A 17,511-nucleotide genomic window follows, 5' to 3' on the forward strand; every position below is an offset into this window, starting at 1 on the left:
GTTTTTTACTCAAAATTCTACTTAATTGTGATGAGTGAATCCATTGAATATTATCTATGTTTACCCTTCATGAATATCATCAACTAGATGGATTTATAAAAATACCATTTTACCCTTCTAGTTGTTATTTCCTCAACTCATTTGTCACTTGTGAATAACTTAGAAGCAATGTTGAAATTCGATTAGTCGCAAAGACAAGATGTCGCACACAAAGTGTTGACAATGTGTCCGACAACTTGCTTGAACACATATAATGGATAAACAACAAATAGTGCGATAAGAAAATGACACACAATATGATTACCCAGTTCGGTGCAATACACCTACGTCTGGGGGCACTCTGCCAGTGGAAAAGATTTTACTATATAGTAGTCAATATTACAAGCGATGTCTTATATGATTACAACGCAAAATCAAGGCCCTAATAACTATTACCACAAGTGAATACCTAGACCATAGACTTCCTCTGAACTCCTCAATTCCACTCTTCAAGCAACCACTTATGCTCGGATGACTTCAATCTTCAAACGCACGTGAGTCTTCAATCACGTAAACACAGAATCCAAATCACTCAAACACTCAATCTTCTGAAATAGTATTTGAAGAGATATGTTTGATATTTTTAGAAATCGAAAAGATAAATCTTGCGTTTCGATTAAACACGAGGAATACTCTTGATATTTTCCCAATATAAAATGCATTTCCCTAGGTAATGATTTTTCATTTTTGAATAATAGGATAATTAATTATTTTGATGATGAGAGAATATGTGACGTGGTGGAAGTGGAACGGAAAAACATAGCCAGATATTGCGTGACGAGAGAGTTGCCAAAAACCAAAAACTACCCCTTTGATTTGAATGACAGATTAGCGGTAGATAGTCGGTCATATATATAGATCATACCCAATTTCATTCCACGCCAAGCATTTAACACAACAAGCTCTCTCTCTATTCCCTCTTTCTCTCTCCTATCTCTGTCGCGACAATGGCGTCGCGCTCTGGCCGATCGGCGCCTCTCAGAGACTCCTCCTCCGAGAGCAGCTGGGACGCTCTCGAATGGACCAAAATCGAGGTTTGATCGCTCTAGGGTTTGGTGATATTGTCCGAGTTTGACTCCTTTTGGTTGAAAATCAATTTGATTATTTTTTCGCAGCCGGTTTCGCGGTCGATTTCTAATTCGAATTTCGAGTTCTTGATTGAGGCCGAGCAAGTCGTGGTCGAGGTATTTTTTTTTTTTTAATTCCGAAAGTTACTCTGTTTCGACATGTAATAAAAAGAATAATCCTATTGTAGCTGTGCTTCGGATATGCCTAGTTTTGCTATTAGAAACAATTTGTTCCTTGTTCTGTGCACTTTGGCGATTGGAACATCTAGTTCAACAATGTTGGTGAAATTAGGAATTGTACTGGAATTGACGTTAAATCCTTGGCAACAAAAAAAAAAAAAAAAACAGAGAAGTATTATAAATGTATGAAGTATATATACATCAGATGTGAGTTGTTTATTGTCCTAAGACCGGTCGCACACGAAACAAACACGCCAACCAGGTAAAAGACCACGAAAAAACGACCACCGAACCAGCAAGCCTTTTTTTTTTTTTTTTTACATCATAAAGCCCCTAAGATATCCCTAGAAAGAACTGGTAAAGAATAGTTTTCAAATTCCGGGCACAAAAAATGAAGTCTCAGGCCATGTTGTGATTCACACTCTCAAGAAGCTGACTGACATTTGATCCTTCGTCGTTGAAAAGACTTCCATTCCTGATCCTCCAAATATTCCAAAATCCAGCGAAAACTCCGGCTTTGACGGCCGCAGCTCACTTTGGATCTTTCATGTGTTCCGGTGCAAAGAAAATAGCTCGCTGACCGAGGATAAGTTACCCTACCCAAAGCTATCAGCCACCCGAAGAATTGAAACTTGCTCCGGACTGTAGATTTCTAAATGAGATCAGCTTAAGGTGTGACAGGGCTGGATTCGCAAGGTGCTAAACATCGATCTGACCAAAAATTCCGTAGCATCGAATATCCAAGCGACAGTCAACGACTCCCTCCCATAACTTGGCTCCTTCCAGCGCCTCCAAGAGTTCTATTGCTTCGGTAGCTTCTATCGTCGTCAGGTTTCCAGGGAAGTGTAAATTCCACGAAGTCTGATTATTGATATTGCTAGTTCGGTTTGCGAATCTTGCAATGGGGGCGCCTTTGAGCGGACATCAATGGGCCAAAGCGGGAAAACAATCTGCCAATATATCATCCCCACACCTCGTGTCTTCCCAAAACCCTAAATCTTTGGCCAACACTTGTAATGACACAAACTTCATATTTAGGATGTTGACAATGGATGAAATTGACAATCCCATTAAACAGGCTTTTGAGAAATAAAAGTATTTAGATGTTACGATTCAATTAGATACTGATTTCATGCTTTTGTTGCTCTAGTTTCAAAAACATTTTACTGATCTGATCTGATTCAGTGCCTCATTGATTCAATTTTAATGCATGTCTTTTTCCGATTCATAATTGTAAAGGTAATTCAACCACTAAATGATAAAGTTCAATGTCTTAAGATATTTTCTTGAAGTTTATGAAATCTTCTGTTTTGAATATTATGGTTGGCACTTGACGGATTACAATGATGTATGTGCCAATGTCATGACCATATTTTCCCACGTTGGATTTATTTATTTATTTTATATTTATTTATTAAAGAAGGGGTTGTTTTTATCTACTTTCAGGGTTATGGTGTTGTTCTTGTTAACACTGACGAGGCTGGCACTCTTTTATTAACTAATTTTCGACTTCTTTTTCTGGTAAGTGATGCATTGTATTGGCACAATGTAGTTGTGGTCCGCATGTATATCTGAGTTCAATACTGAATTTTATCTTGAAAGTTATTCTGGCTGTGGTTGCTGACTAAACTTCATTTCCTATCTGAAATGATTCTTTTTCTTCTAGTTTATTTATAGTTTCATTACTCATTAGGAGGACAAGATATTCTAGCCCAATTACAGACGGCATTTTCTAGTGTTATCATTTGTTTGCAGTTAATGTCCTATTTCTCATTTTTTTATTTGTTCCTTTTTTTTTTTAATTTTTTTTTTATCGGTAATAGAGTGAAGGAACTAGGAATATCATCCCCCTTGGCACCATACCGCTGATGACGATTGAGAAGTTCAGTAAAATTGTAAGTTTGGATTTTCACATTTCCTATATCATGTTCCTAAATTGTTTTAAGAAAATAAAATAATTTTTTGTTCTTGATATTAGAAAATCCTCTTAACAAGCTAGTGAATCGAGAATGCGTAAGTGTAAATTAACTTGTATATAGGAGTATAATAAACTTGATCCATCATTAAATGGGCTTCATAGCCATCAGGACTTGGTTTTATGGTAGGGAAGTGAATTTGTGAAGTCTGAGTGTGGATGAAGTGAATCTGTGAAATCTTATGCTGGCTCAATCACTAAAAAAAAGAAAAAAAAATCTGTCAAGATGTCTCTAGAGCAGCATAGGAATTTCTTGAATTTTTATTTCAAGTACTATAAAAGAAATTTTTTCTGATATACTGCGTCGTAGGATGGTGATGCTTTATTTACTTCAATCCTGAATTTTAACTGCTGGCTGTTGTCTATCTATTCTTGCTGGAATCTATCTAAATTGGCACGGAATTTGATATAGTGTTCTTAAGAATTTTAGGCTGTGAAGAAAGAATCGGTTACTCGTCAGTCGGACAAGATTCCAGCCCAGCGACTTCTGCAGGTTATTGGTATGCTTCAAGCTCTGAGAAATTTATCCATGTATTTTATTTTTATTTTTATTTTTTGCTGAAATTTTCCTATTATTTTGACTTTTGCTGAACTCTAGACTTCAGATTCATGGTGATGGGCTGTTTTATTTTATTGTCATTTACCACAATTTCTAATATAATATTTAGGCTGTTCTGTCCAATCAAAACACATTTTCCCAAAAAGTATTAAGGTTCTACTGCATGATGTTTGAAATGAGTAGAGGCCCGTATAAACCTGTAAAGTATCTGAAATTAGAATTATAACAAGGTCACGTGTTGTATTTTTTATTCATTAGTCTAATTTAGACTAAGAAACGGAAAACCATTCAGTTTTTTTTATAAAATTCCTAAATTACATGTGATGATATTATTCTATACATTATTTTGGATCAGAGTTTTGGGGTTCTATATTTGTTTGCGTGTGTTTTTTTGTTGACTTGGAAACAAATTCTGTATCTGCTACATCAATTCTGATATATTTTTTTTGTTTTACGAGACAGTTTATTCTGATTTTAACTGGGTCTTTAAATAAATTGAACTGTAAATGAAAAAATGCAGATTTTTATTTGTAGAATGAAAACTAAACAAAATCTCATCAGTAACATTTGGAGTGGGGAAACTTACTTTAGTGGAACATGAGAACTCTTTGAGTTATATTGGAGAAACAGTGGAAATTAGGTATCTGCTTAAGAAAAATGTTGATGTTGGTACTAGAATAATTATAGTCATAAGAAGTGTAACTGGTAAAATTGTGGTTATGCTAAAATTTGCATTTCTAGTGATTCAGAATTATTCGTAATCTAATCAACATAATTAATTAATTAGTTTCTGCCCCAACCCGCAGAGATGCCCTTCAATTCCTTTTGCATATATCTTAAAATAATTATTCAATCAAGTTTTTTTTTTCTTTTCTATTTCTTCAGGAAAAGACATGCGAATTATCGTCTTTGGATTTCGACCGCGAACAAAGCAGGTTAGCTTCATAATCCTTTTTTTGACATGAATATTAAGATAGGGCTCTATAATTGGTTTCATATCGATCTCTTACTGTCATAAATCTCACCTACTCATTCAAGTTCTAGCTTTGATTCTGCAATTTGGTTCCAGCATAACTTTAGATCTAAATTATTCATCCATTACCTGTATATATAAATTTTGATTAATAAAATTATACATATATATATATATATATATTACCACTTTTTAATAATAAAAATAAAAATAATAAATTGCGTAAAATGTTAGTAGAAGGGTGAAGATCAGGCGACGGGAGGGTATAGCTCAGTGTTAAGCACCACCACCCAAATGAGGAGATGAGTTTGAGTCACGCTGAAGCAAAAGCTGAACAAAAAGAGATGCATTTTCGTCAATACGAAAGCTTACAATTTTGAAGTTGTTAATAGTCATAGTGTAATTTGAAGTTCATATTTAATAAAAAGAAAAAAATGCCTTTTTTTTCCCCCATAATTCTTCAGAGCCCTGATATGGTTCGGAGAACCTTTTCTTTGCAGCAGCAGCATACAACCTACAAACCACCCAGTTGGGGTGTATGGTTGAAATTTTTCTGCGAGATTAATATCCATGTGCAATTTTTTTTTTCTCTATTTGAAGTTGACAGAAGTACATAATTTTAGAACATTCAACTGACAGTACTTGGAAAGTTTATTCGCCGTAGCTTGGCCTTTTTCTTTTTCTAAAGCACAGCACACCATAGTTATTGCATTGTAAATGGGTTTCCATGCTTGGGCGCATGTTGCTGTGATTGCAATGAACAGCTGTTCGGCTTGCTATCTGGTCTGATTTGTTAATTTTGGTACATACAGAGACGTACAATATTTGATGCGCTTTTAAGGTGTACCAAGCCAGAAAGGGTGTGGGATCTTTATGCGTTAGTTTCTGGGCCTTCCAAATTCAGTAATACTAATCCTCAAGTGAGATTGTTGGACGAATATCTTCGTCTGCTTGGAAAAAGCTTCTCCCATGCATCAACAAGCATGATAGAAAATGGATCCTATACATTCTCTAATGACTTGTGGAGAATAAGTAGAATGAACTCCAGCTATTCAATGTGCCAGACCTATCCATTTGCCTTGATTGTCCCAAAATGCATTACGTATGTCTTTCTGATCCTTTCATTTGGGATATGGCGTTCTCAACTATGCTTTGACCATGTTCCTTTGGTATCTAACGATGTTGAAAACATTTGTGCTGACAATGCCAGTGATGACGAACTGCAAACCGCTTGCAGTTTCCGTGCTAAATGTCGATTGCCTGTTGTTACATGGTGTCATCAAGGTATGCAGTGAACCCCATCTGTTTCTTTTCTTTTATATTGTTATGATTTTTATAATTTTATGCATGAATTACAGGAACTGGAGCAGTTCTTGCGAGGTCATCCCAGCCTTTAGTTGGCCTCATGATGAACATGAGAAGGTAATCAGTCAAAATAATACCTCAAAATGTGGAACATCTACAGCTAGATGACCTTTTTACCTCATGAAAATTGATTTATGCTTATTATTTTTTTTTTCTGTAGCAATCTGGATGAAAAGCTTGTTGCTGGTCTTTGTGCTCAACTTGGTGGTGCAGATGGGAGACGGAGGTATTTTCTTGTTTTGACAAATATATCGAGAAAACATTTTCATCCAATATAGATTGTTAATTTTTCTAAGCTTTTGAGCCTTGATATTATCATGTCCTTCCTTCCTATTGGTTTCTTTCATTTAGATGCCTCAGTCCGTTCTTTTAGCCTGAAAATTACATTGTCCGTACTATTGGTTTTCTCTAATTCAGAAGCTTATATGTCTCCGTGTTAGCAATGAGGATTCCGTCAGCAGGATATGATTTCAATTGCTGTGTTTGATGATGTTATAAGATTCATAAAGCTGCCTGTGATATCCTTGCAGTTTGAAAACTTGTGCTTTTAAGGCACGAAATGAAGAAAAAGGGGGGAGCTGTTTTGTATTTGTATGGTAGCATTCTTTTGAAAGATATTGGTTAATCTTGCTGACTTTTACCCCCTTAATTAGGAAACTATATATAGCTGACGCCCGACCTAGAAAGAATGCTTTGGCTAACAGCGCAATGGGAGGTGGGTCCGAGTCATCTGCAAATTATTTTCAGTCTGAGGTCTGTTCAGGTTTAAGATTTCCATGGTTTCTTAATGGTGAAATTTGAAATTACATTTTTGCTAATTCATGTTCTTGCTGTACTTTTACCAGATTGTTTTTTTCGGGATAGACAACATCCACGCCATGAGGGATAGCTTTGCTCGGCTTAGAGATTACTTAGATACATATGGTGCTAATTCATCTGACGGAATGTCGTCCTTTTTGGTGAGCCCTGTTAATATACTATTTTATGATGATTGTTCAGAATGCTGTCTTGCTGTCAGTTGATTTGTAAATGACCTTTCAAGTGTATGTTAAATCATTGATTCAAACACGGAAGAGTAAATTAATTATTTGTTAGGCTTCAAACTGCTGCAACAAAAATAAGTATTCAAAACATTTTCTTTCTTTCACGTTCCATAGAAAGAGTACATCACGATTTTTAACAAAAATGAAAACTTCATTTATCAATTACCCCGGTATGAGCTTCCCTTGCAAGCAAACCAATGAGAATTGTGAGTGTAACTACTTGGTAAGTAAATGAGGTCTACTTTGGGTGCTCCAGGATCTGGGAGCTGGGTCTGGTTGACCTTTGGGAAGACCTGGAGTATAAAGTAAAGTTGAGGGCTTCGCTAGGTATTTTTTGGGGGGTATGGATGGAAAGAGATAAGCGAATTCTCAAATATTGTGTTGTTTTTATGCTTGATACATTTCATTCATTGAAGAGAATAGAAAAATAAGTAGTGGTGGGTATCCCCATTTATTTTTTGGCAGAGGCATGGTGGATGGACCTGGGGTGGAGGCAATCTCAGCAGTATGTCTGCCTCAGTATCAACTCTTGGAGATAGTGGTTGGTTAATACACATACAAAATGTATTGGCTGGTTCAGCATGGATTGCTGCTCGTGTTGCTCTAGAATCAGCATCTGTTCTTGTACATTGCAGGTGCGGTTTCAATTTCTTATGGGTATGTCAAATTTATGTGTTTTTTTTAACATTCCCGTGTTCTACTATTTGTAGTGATGGTTGGGACAGAACAACCCAACTTGTTTCCCTTGCCAGTTTGCTGCTTGATCCGTATTATCGAACATTCAAAGGGTTTCAGGTACTACCTGGACATAAAAAATTTCAGTATCATTACTTTTCTTTATGCTAGTTCTTTGAGGCTCTTAAAAATATGAATCTGTTGAATGTTAATACGCTAGTGATGCATTTTCTTTCAGAATGTCATTCATACCCTTTCCATGACTCTCTAAGTGGGATTTTTTTTAATACACCTCTTTTCTCTACTATGCTTGGCATGCCTTTTTGTTTTCATGATTGACATTTGGTTCCTTGTACTTGTATACATGAGTATGGGCTTCTGTTATGGCCTGTTATTTCACTTTGTACTGATTTTTGTTTTTAATGGAGTTTGGAGCCCATAAATCTTGCTGTTTTTATCTTGTTTCAAGGCGCTTGTGGAAAAAGACTGGCTTTCATTTGGTCATCCATTTTCTGATCGTGTTGGCATGCCAACTGTATCGGGCGGTGGAAACATAACTTTTGAATTAGCCAGACAGTCATCTGCTGGGGGTTTCCCTCCATCTCCCATGCGTCAACCATCAGCATCCAATGCATCTCAGAATTCTGGTTCTTCTCATGCTCAGACTTCGAATAACTATTCTCCCATATTCTTGCAGGTTTGTTAAAAATGTATATCTTTGGACTTTGATGATTTATTTATTGTGTTATCATCAAGGTCATTATTTTTGTTGTTTAGTATTTTCCTGCTACCGATTTTTTTTAAGAGAGACTAAATATTGTATTAATGAATGGGGTATTTTACAACTGGAAGAACCTAGGATAGAAGACGATACGCTGACAAACACGCCATCCCATCCTAGGAGACAAAGAAGAAACACTAAAACCAAATCGACTTTCCTTACATCAAATGGCCACATCCCAATCTCTGTAAAGGTCGGCTAAAGAATAATTACGAAAATCAGAATTTAAAGAATGTAACCATACAGCGATAATCTGATTAGTTAGGTCTAGTAGCTTGTTCGTATCTCATTCTTCATCGTTGAAGAGAGGACTGTTTCTGATTTTCCAAATATTCCAACATCCAGCCAATACATCTGTTTTACACCTCGAATTCCTTCTCTTGTTGAGGTGAACGGTAATTTTTTTTTTTCACTAGAGGAGATTGAATTGAACTCTATCCCCAACTTTTTTAAGAGCCAACCCCAGACCTTTTTAGCCTCCGAGCTTTCCCAAAAAAGGTGCTCCTTAGTCTCCGCTTTGCTGTGACACGTCAGGCAGTGATTAGGTTGAAAAGAAAAATGGGTTTCCTCCCACCAATATGCTCTGGCTGTAATCCTTGCATTAAAAATAAGAGGTCGTCGTGTAAAAAAATGATTGTGCATGTCAAAGGCCATATTCCATCTGAAATTCAGTGGGGTACCTTAGGCTTGGGTTTGTTTATTAGAGCTTAAATTTCTTGAGTTTTTGAAACCTCAGGCCCCGAGCTAATCCCAATTCCATAGTTATAAATCTTTTTGTTTGGTCGAGGTCTAGTTTAGGATTCATGAATTTTTTTTTAATGAAAATGTGTTTATATGGTATAAGCTTTGAGGAGGATAACTCTTGATTTTACAAGTTCATAATAGAAAGAAAGGTAATAGTCCCACATCCATCACGACTTTTGAGCCTAGTTATATATTAACTAAGATAAATAGTCTTTCCTCAAATGTCCAAATTATTGAGAATTTTCCTTCAAGTTCAGTGGGTTTTGGTCTTACCCTTGGTGTTACTTAAAAATTGAGATGTTCCAATCTTGCAGTGGATTGACTGCGTTTCGCAATTGCTGCGAATGTATCCTTTTGCCTTCGAGTTCTCCTCGGTATGTCTCCTTTTCTCACGCGTGATATTTACAGATAAATATAATTTTTTTAAAGCCATTTTTTTTGTTTTAATAAAATCTGCTAATGCTAGAAATTTTTGGCTCTTGCTGTCTTGAAATGTCGAGCAACAACGCATTTTCTTTTCATGTGAACTGTAGGTTTTCTTAGTGGATATCGTGGATTGTCTGCTTTCCTGTCGTTTCGGAAACTTCTTGTGTAACAGGTAACCCAATTTTTATCAGTGTTTCAGTTGAACTGGATTGTTATTCAGGGCCTTGGCTTTGCCAGGCTCCTTTATTTTTTATTTTTTTATGAGAAACTGAAAAAATATATAAAAAGAGGGGAAAATGAAAGCTTCATCTAGAATGAAGCAAATTACAAACTAGATAGCCCTTGGCCAATCGCGGATAAAACAGAGAGGCCAGGCTCCTTTATTTATTAATAATAATTCTCTAGTGTGTTTTTTTTTTCTTTTTTATTTTTTTAATAAAAAAGGAAAAGAAAACTTGAACTGGATTTTCCCTCATGTGGCTAGACTACGATACGTGAAGTAGATCGGAATATAGGTAGAAAGAATTAAGCTAATCGGTTATTTCAAGTCTGTATGACTATTGTGGAAAAGTGATTCTAACCATTGTGCTGGTTTCCATAAGCTATAATATTATTAGATGCTATGTAACAGACAAATTTAGTCGTATGATATCAAACAAAACAAAAAATATAAAAACATCATTGTTTCACAGCTTTTCATATATTTGCAAATGATTTTCTGACCGACCTCCTGGTTTGTTGTGGGAGGTTATGAATTGGTCTGGAGAGCGTTTTGCTCTCTCTTTTTGTAAATTGGCATTTTTAGCCTGTTAATATAAGATTCTTGTTTAAAAAAAAATATATTTGCAAATGATAAATAATTGAATGATATAAACACGTATAAAGCGATCAAATTATGCTTTTCATAATTATACATGTGCAACGTAAATGTTAATGATGATGCTTTCATCAAACAGCGCAAAATATATACTCTCGTCTTGTATTCTGTTATATAGACACTAACAACTATGTTTTTTTTAACTGAGTGCTTTACATATCAGTGAAAAGGAGAGGCAGCAATGCAGCATTGCCGAAGCTTCCGGGTGCTTGTGGCAGTATTTATCTGATTTGCGTGGCTCGGAGGGAAGTTCTCACGTGCACTATAACCTCTTCTACGACCCACAGAAGTACTGTGGTGCTATATTGCCTCCAGCCGCGGCTTTAGCCCCGATCTTGTGGCCCCAATTCCATCTCCGTTGGTCATGCCCCACCGAAGCCCAAGCAGGGGAGGTTGAAGCCGAGTGTCGGAAGATGGCTTTTGAATTCTCTGAATTGCAAAAGGTAAAGTGATTTCTTTTGCTTTGATATTTTTACACGTTAAGACCTAGGCGCCCGAGAAGAAACTAAGTTCTCAACTACTTGAGATGCTGACTTGGTACGATTTTTTTTTTCAACAAAAGAACTATCCACTACTAGCGATCCAATAAGAGATCATGTTGAGCGGTGGAGGATTATCACAGAAAACATCAACAGAAACTAGGAACTTCTAAAAAAGGAGGAGATTTTCTTTTGTGACTCCAAGACGTTAATCTTATGCCCTCAAATAGGTCAACTTTATTTTGTAAATTTGACTGTCCACATTCCATTACCAAAGACAGACAAATATGACTATCCAAGTTACACTTAACTCTTTGTTAGATAAGCCTTTCTAAAATGATGTCCCATCAGTCTATCTGCTACCAAGTAACCAAAAAAAAAAAGGAACCAAAACTAGAAGCTAGTTTTGTAACGCACATGGATGACCGGCTAACAATTTAATGAATTTATAGAAATATTCGACAAGCAAAACAAAAATCTACCGATTGATGTGAATAGTGATTAAAATTTATTTTTGTCACATGCAACTAAGCTACAATATTAAAGCCATCAAACTGAGAGTAACAAGGTATAAAAAGATGCATAAAATCTGTTTACTTACTAATAGTTCAATGTTACCACAAGCCTATTGTTCGCAATGTCTAGTGTTCAACGTATCAATGTAGAAATGCATACGACTGTTTCGATTCAAGTGTACTGTGAGACAGTTTAAAAAAACCGTGGTATGGTTACAGACTAGGATTTGTCTATAGACGACAAATGAGGCACTTGTTTATACACTTCCATCTTTTTATTTATTTATATTTATAATTCCTCCTACTTATTTTAATTCTGTGGAGACACTAGGGTTCCAATAAGAATTTCCCTTTTCTTGTCATTCCAATATTTGTACGCAGTCCTTGCTCTCAAACGAATGAATGTTATGTTGGACAGGCAAAAGAGGCAGCTGAAAAGAAAGCCAGGGAAATATCAGCCTCTGTTGAGTCTCTGAGTGCAGAACTACGCAACGAAAAGCAAGTGAGCAGTTCAGCTCTGAGCTTGGCCAAGAGAGCCAGCAAGGAGAGCGAGGCCATCAAACGAGCCGTCCAATCGTTGGGGTGCAAGATCCAATTCTCGAGGAGCGGGGACTGCACCGTTGACATTGAAAACAGTGTGGTCAACGCAGCCGATAAATTCACATACTCTCCTTCGAAGAGGCAACCGGAAAACATTTTACAAAGCAGCGAGAGAGACCTGTCTGTGTCGATCACGGTCGAGCAGGACAATGCTGCTGCGGTGAACCCGGTGGGCCGGGCGTGCGAAGCCTTGTGCCCGCTTCGCTCCCGAGACGGAGGCTGCAGGTGGCCGGACGCCGGTTGTGCCCAGCTCAGCAGCCAATTTGTCGGGCTGAGGGCAAATTTCGACGCCTTCGACCGCCTATCTATTTACGATGGTTACTTTGAGCCCAAATGAAAATTCAGGTCAAGCTCTGACTTTTTTCATTCCTTTCCCTTTTTGTGGTAATCTATCTGGAATTAGTAGAGAGTCAACCTAGTAGCGCAGGATCAGAATCCCTTGGTGGTCGTGTAGAGTTCTTTCTCAGAAGCTTGTCATCAAGTGAACACATGACGTGGCAAGTTATAATTGAATTAATCTGGACCCTTAAATGGGTCCCGGGAGTTTGTACAAAGGATATAGAGTTCAGGTCTCTGGACCATCTTATTTGTGTAATGAAGATACCGAGGATTAGGAATAAAGCCGATATGGTATACGGGGTAGTCCACATCGAGTACAGTTCTATAACTATTCAACTGCTAGGTTAGCCTGCCTGCATGTTTCAGCTTTTCAGGCTTGCTAGCTTCCTATGTATGTATGATGTATCTCTGTATGTTGCTTAATTTTCCAAATAATTAATAAAAGAGCTTTTATTATTCGACACAGTTTTATGGCACTAATGATAATTTTAGTCTGAGTTTAAAGATTATGTGTGTGTGTGTAGCTGAACAAGTCTGAATTGTTTTGTTTTCTATACTTTGTATAATGGTTTATTTGAAGCTTTGTAATTTCTTTAAGCCAGACTTTTCAGAGTCGAATGTCTGGCTGATCGGTTGAGCAACAAATGCGGAGAAGTCAATATTGCCAGTCAGACAGTAACCGGTAAGAAAGAATAGAATCTCTGAACTTAATCCTTGAAACCTGTATCCCAAGTCAGAGCTTGAAGACGTGTACTCGTAGAAACTATATCCGTAAGATAAGCTACTTCGATAGGAGATCTCTTACCCTGGTCGATGTAGAAGTCACCAAACGTCTAGCACTCTCACACTAAGCCTCAATGAAATTTATATATAAGTTGAGATTAAAAAAAAGAAAGGAAAAAGAAGTCTTGGATTCCATTCATCTATCTATCTCTAACCAAACATGCCCTGCCCTAAGAGTGCATTCGTAAATATTTTAAGTGTCATGTCGTCATTAAATGGGTTTCTAGGTGAGTCATTCAAGCTGGAAGATAGCTCTGCTTTGCTTTTGTTCTGCAAATACATATTCAGAGCTTTATAATATCCGAATTTAAAACGCAAAGCTTATTAAACAAATAAATGTCCTTCAAGCGATTGGCTCTTCAGAGCCCAATAAGAAACAATAACTTGAGAATCTTGATATGGTTTCTTATCTTGACCCCTATTTTGGATCGTTATTTGAAAGTCTTACAAAACTTTATTATATTATTAAAGAATCTATCTATCTGTCTCGACGTCACAACATTTCATATAAATATAATACAATCTGTGAGCCCAGTCAACGGCCAAACTTTTTTTAATCAAAGAACTTCACTTTTCTCGTTCGGAAGTGTTGAAAGACTTATTTCAGTCCTTCACTCGGGAAGATCTAAAAGGACAATTGACTTGGTTAATAATACACTATCTATCACTCACATGTCAGAATTTATAGCATCCATTGTGTCTCAGGCAATCCAAACAACTTCTGATCTTCTGTTCTGCGAAGCGGCTTCGTTGTCAAGCATCGGAGAAGACATCGAGCGACTCCGGGCCGAGAAGAAACGGATCCAGTGCTTCCTTAGAGACGCCGACCGTAGGCACGACCACGACGAACGCTTCAGAAACTGGATATTGGAGGTCAGAGACGTTTCCTGGGATGTCGATGACCTAGTTGAGGCCTCTGCCGCTGGGTTTCCAAGCTCGTGCTTCAAGGTCTTCCATCTCCGGCGGTTTCGGAACCGGATCGACTCTGTCCGGACAAAGATGGAAGATATCTTTCGGAGCAGGCAGACTTACGGAGTCGGAGAAGAGACGGGTTTTTCCGCCGCAGAAGATCTGCAGAGGGATCTGAGAAGGTCGTGTCCAAATGAGGAGGACGACGGTGATGATAAGCCCATCCGATTGAAGGAAACCCTAGTGGAGGCGCTGATGGTTCGGTTGACGGTGGTTGAAGATCGCCTTTCTGTAGTCTCTGTGGTTGGAATGGGTGGTTTAGGTAAGACCACTCTTGCAAAGACGCTTTATAACCATTCCGATGTGAGATTGCACTTTGATTGTTGTGCTTGGGTATGTGTTTCCCAGAAGTATGTCGTGAGGGACATTTTGTCTGAAATCTTGATTCAGACTGGGTTGAAGGGGAAACAAAGACTGAGCAGTTTGGAAGAGAAGAGAAAAAGAAGAAAGCTTATAGAAATGTTGAAAGAGAGCGATCTGATCGAGTCCATCAGAACTGAGCTGAGAGAGAAGCGATATCTCGTGGTTCTCGATGATGTATGGACAGTCCGGGCTTGGGACGGCATTAAAAGGGCGTTTCCAAGAGGGAAAAAGGGTAGTAAAATACTCTTCACGACTCGAAATAGGGAAGTCGCTTTGCTCGCGGATTCACAATCATCTCCGATCGAACCTCCATTCTTGACGTTGGATGAGAGCTTTGAGCTTTTGAAAAGGAAGGCTTTCCCTTTCGGCCACGATTTTCCTTCAGAGTTCGAGAGTTTGGGAAAGAAAATGGCTAAGAAATGCGCGGGTCTACCTCTTGCAATCATTGTCCTCGGAGGCTTGTTGGGGAAGAAGAGATCGGTTGGAGAGTGGGAGAGAGTGAGTGGCGACGTGTGTTCTCTTATCATGGAGAAACTCGGACCGAGACCAGAGTACGAGGGAGTGAAGGGAATCTTAGCTCTGAGCTACTACGACTTACCTTATCACTTGAAGCCCTGCTTTCTCTATCTGAGCGGCTTCCCGGAAGATCAAGAGATACCCAAGAAGACATTGGTCGAGCTGTGGATCGCCGAAGGGATTGTTGAATCACCGATCGAAGAAGAACAAGAAGAAGAAGACATGGCGAAGCAATATCTAGAAGAGTTGGTAGACCGGTGCATGCTTCAAGTGAGCAAGAGGAACGATTCGGGGATAAAATCCTATCGGATCCATGATCTTATGAGAGAATTTTGCATGTCGAAAGCAAGGGAAGAGAACTTCTTTCGGATCATTCAGAGAAAACGTGCAGCGAAGACGGTCCACTCGCGGAGGATTGCGGTCCACCCGGGCTGCGATTTCGACGGGTTCAGAAACCGACCGCCCAATCTCCGATCCCTGTTGTGCTTTGCCATCGGAGGCTTTTCCGCTTCGTGTCTGAAGAACGAGAGTTTCGAGCTCCTGAGGTCGTTGGAGCTGGGGTTCAACCGATTCAAGGTCACATTTGAGGCGCTTATACAAATCTGCAATCTGAGGCACTTGATGTACTTGGGGCTGAGAGACACCGGGATTCAGAAACTACCCGACTCGATCGGAAACCTCCGGCGACTGAGGACCATCGACCTCCGTGACAACCTGGAAATTTGGACCCTCCCGAGGGGGATCTCGAGGCTGACCGGCCTCAAACGCCTCTTGATATCGGCACTGAGGCTCAACTATGGGAGCGCGTGGACGAGCAGCGTCACCTTTCGGATGAACAATCTGCGATGCTTCTCGCTCGGAAACCACAAGACTTGGATCGGACACGACTCGCTCATCAAGCTGACCAGCCTCCAGAACCTGAGGATCGAGCTCGGTAGCAGAGACGAAGCCTCGGCTCTGCTCAGATCCCCGGTCGTCCGATCGGGCCGGCTCCGATCGCTGGAAATCGAAATCCCGACCGACGAAACATTCCCACCGGCGCTCCGATCACTCTCTCGCTGCCAAAGCCTCTCGGCTCTAGCCCTCCAAGGCCAACTAGGAAACTCGATATCGTACTTCTCCTCTCTCCGCGGACTCGCTAAGCTGACTCTGAAGCACTCGTGGCTGAGCCGAGACCCGATGCCGGTTCTCGAGAGGCTGCCGAGGCTGAGGATTCTCCGGCTGAGCGACGAGGCGTTAGCGGTGTCGAGAATGGTGTGCAGCACCGGAGGGGGGTTTCCGAGGCTCGAGACGCTGCATTTGTGTCGACTGTCGTCTCTGAAAGAGTGGGTCGTGGAGAGAGACGCGATGCCGAGTCTCGAGAGATTGGTCGTCGAAGACGTTCCGGCGCTGAGGGCGGTCCCGGACGGGCTCAGATTCGTGGCTTCGCTGCGGCGGATCGAGATCGTTGACATGCCCGAGTTGTTTCAAGACAGGCTTAGAGTGAGTGGTGATGGGATTGGGGGTGAAGATTATGCCAAGGTTTGTCACGTTACCTCTGTCTCGTTCCTCGATACTAGAAACTTTCATGAAGAGATTTTCATGGAATGATTTTCACTCGATCATTGCACTAGTTGGAAATAGCGTATACATTTCCAAGGAATGTATTCATTTCCTCTCAAAATCCTCACCGTTCACAAATGAACAATAATCCATAGACTTACTCGGTAAAAGTAACTTCTCATTATTCTAATTCCACCCCTTAACCATCTTAGAATTATTATAGTATAGCTTTATCTGAGATCCTAACTACGTTCGGTCTGTTAGTCTCTCTGGTGATGTAAAAAGACTTTGTAACACGGCTTTTGCCATCTTTTGATATACATGCTAAGTTTCTTTTTAAAAAAAATCTGAGATCCCAACATCTTTTAATGGGTATCAGTGAATATGAAGAGTGAGATTCTTTACAATGCATCATTGTCTGTGTTTTGGAAATCAATCATAATTGTCACTTATTCCGTGGAAGATAGTAACTGTTTTTGTTAAAGGAAGTGTATCAGAGTTATTTTTGTTCAGGTTTCCAAGGCAAGTAAATGTCCATCTTTAAAAGAGGCATATCTGAGATCTGATTATGCAAGTGCAATACTAACAAAACACGGGTTTTGCTTTAAGAAGAGCTGTCATTACAAATGCAGTAACAATAGCACAAAAACACTGATAAAATTATTTATTTCTTTCTTTAGGACTTCCTTAGGTTTTATGCA

The 17,511-nt window shown here is 39.1% G+C and overlaps 2 protein-coding genes across 3 annotated transcripts; both read left to right on the forward strand.

Annotated features, from left to right (window-relative positions):
- The first annotated feature begins 767 nt into the window (after positions 1-767).
- LOC149378999 (phosphatidylinositol-3-phosphatase myotubularin-1-like) lies at positions 768-13,098 on the forward strand. 2 transcript variants are annotated; one of them, XM_089602498.1, is made up of 19 exons: positions 768-1,073; positions 1,155-1,223; positions 2,733-2,807; positions 3,110-3,181; positions 3,692-3,761; positions 4,706-4,755; positions 5,606-5,895; positions 6,004-6,077; positions 6,152-6,215; positions 6,319-6,384; positions 6,812-6,911; positions 7,004-7,117; positions 7,667-7,836; positions 7,912-7,996; positions 8,346-8,573; positions 9,716-9,775; positions 9,935-9,999; positions 10,868-11,147; positions 12,117-13,098. In XM_089602498.1, the coding sequence occupies exons 1-19, from the start codon at positions 987-989 to the stop codon at positions 12,633-12,635; spliced, it is 2,538 nt and encodes an 845-aa protein (XP_089458624.1). In that variant the 5' UTR covers positions 768-986; the 3' UTR covers positions 12,636-13,098. The 2 variants fall into 2 exon arrangements, with proteins under 2 accessions (XP_089458624.1, XP_089458625.1); XM_089602499.1 differs by lacking the exon at positions 3,110-3,181.
- A 924-nt stretch (positions 13,099-14,022) lies between these two features.
- Positions 14,023-17,209, forward strand: LOC149379000 (putative disease resistance protein At1g50180). Its single transcript, XM_089602497.1, has one exon. The coding sequence runs from the start codon at positions 14,093-14,095 to the stop codon at positions 16,856-16,858; it is 2,766 nt and encodes a 921-aa protein (XP_089458623.1). The 5' UTR covers positions 14,023-14,092; the 3' UTR covers positions 16,859-17,209.
- The last annotated feature ends 302 nt before the right edge of the window (positions 17,210-17,511 follow it).

Source organism: Urtica dioica, chromosome 12, assembly GCF_054948205.1.
Source record: "Urtica dioica subsp. dioica isolate 48M chromosome 12, U.dioica_male_clone48M_v1_H2, whole genome shotgun sequence".
NCBI classification, from domain to species: domain Eukaryota; kingdom Viridiplantae; phylum Streptophyta; class Magnoliopsida; order Rosales; family Urticaceae; genus Urtica; species Urtica dioica.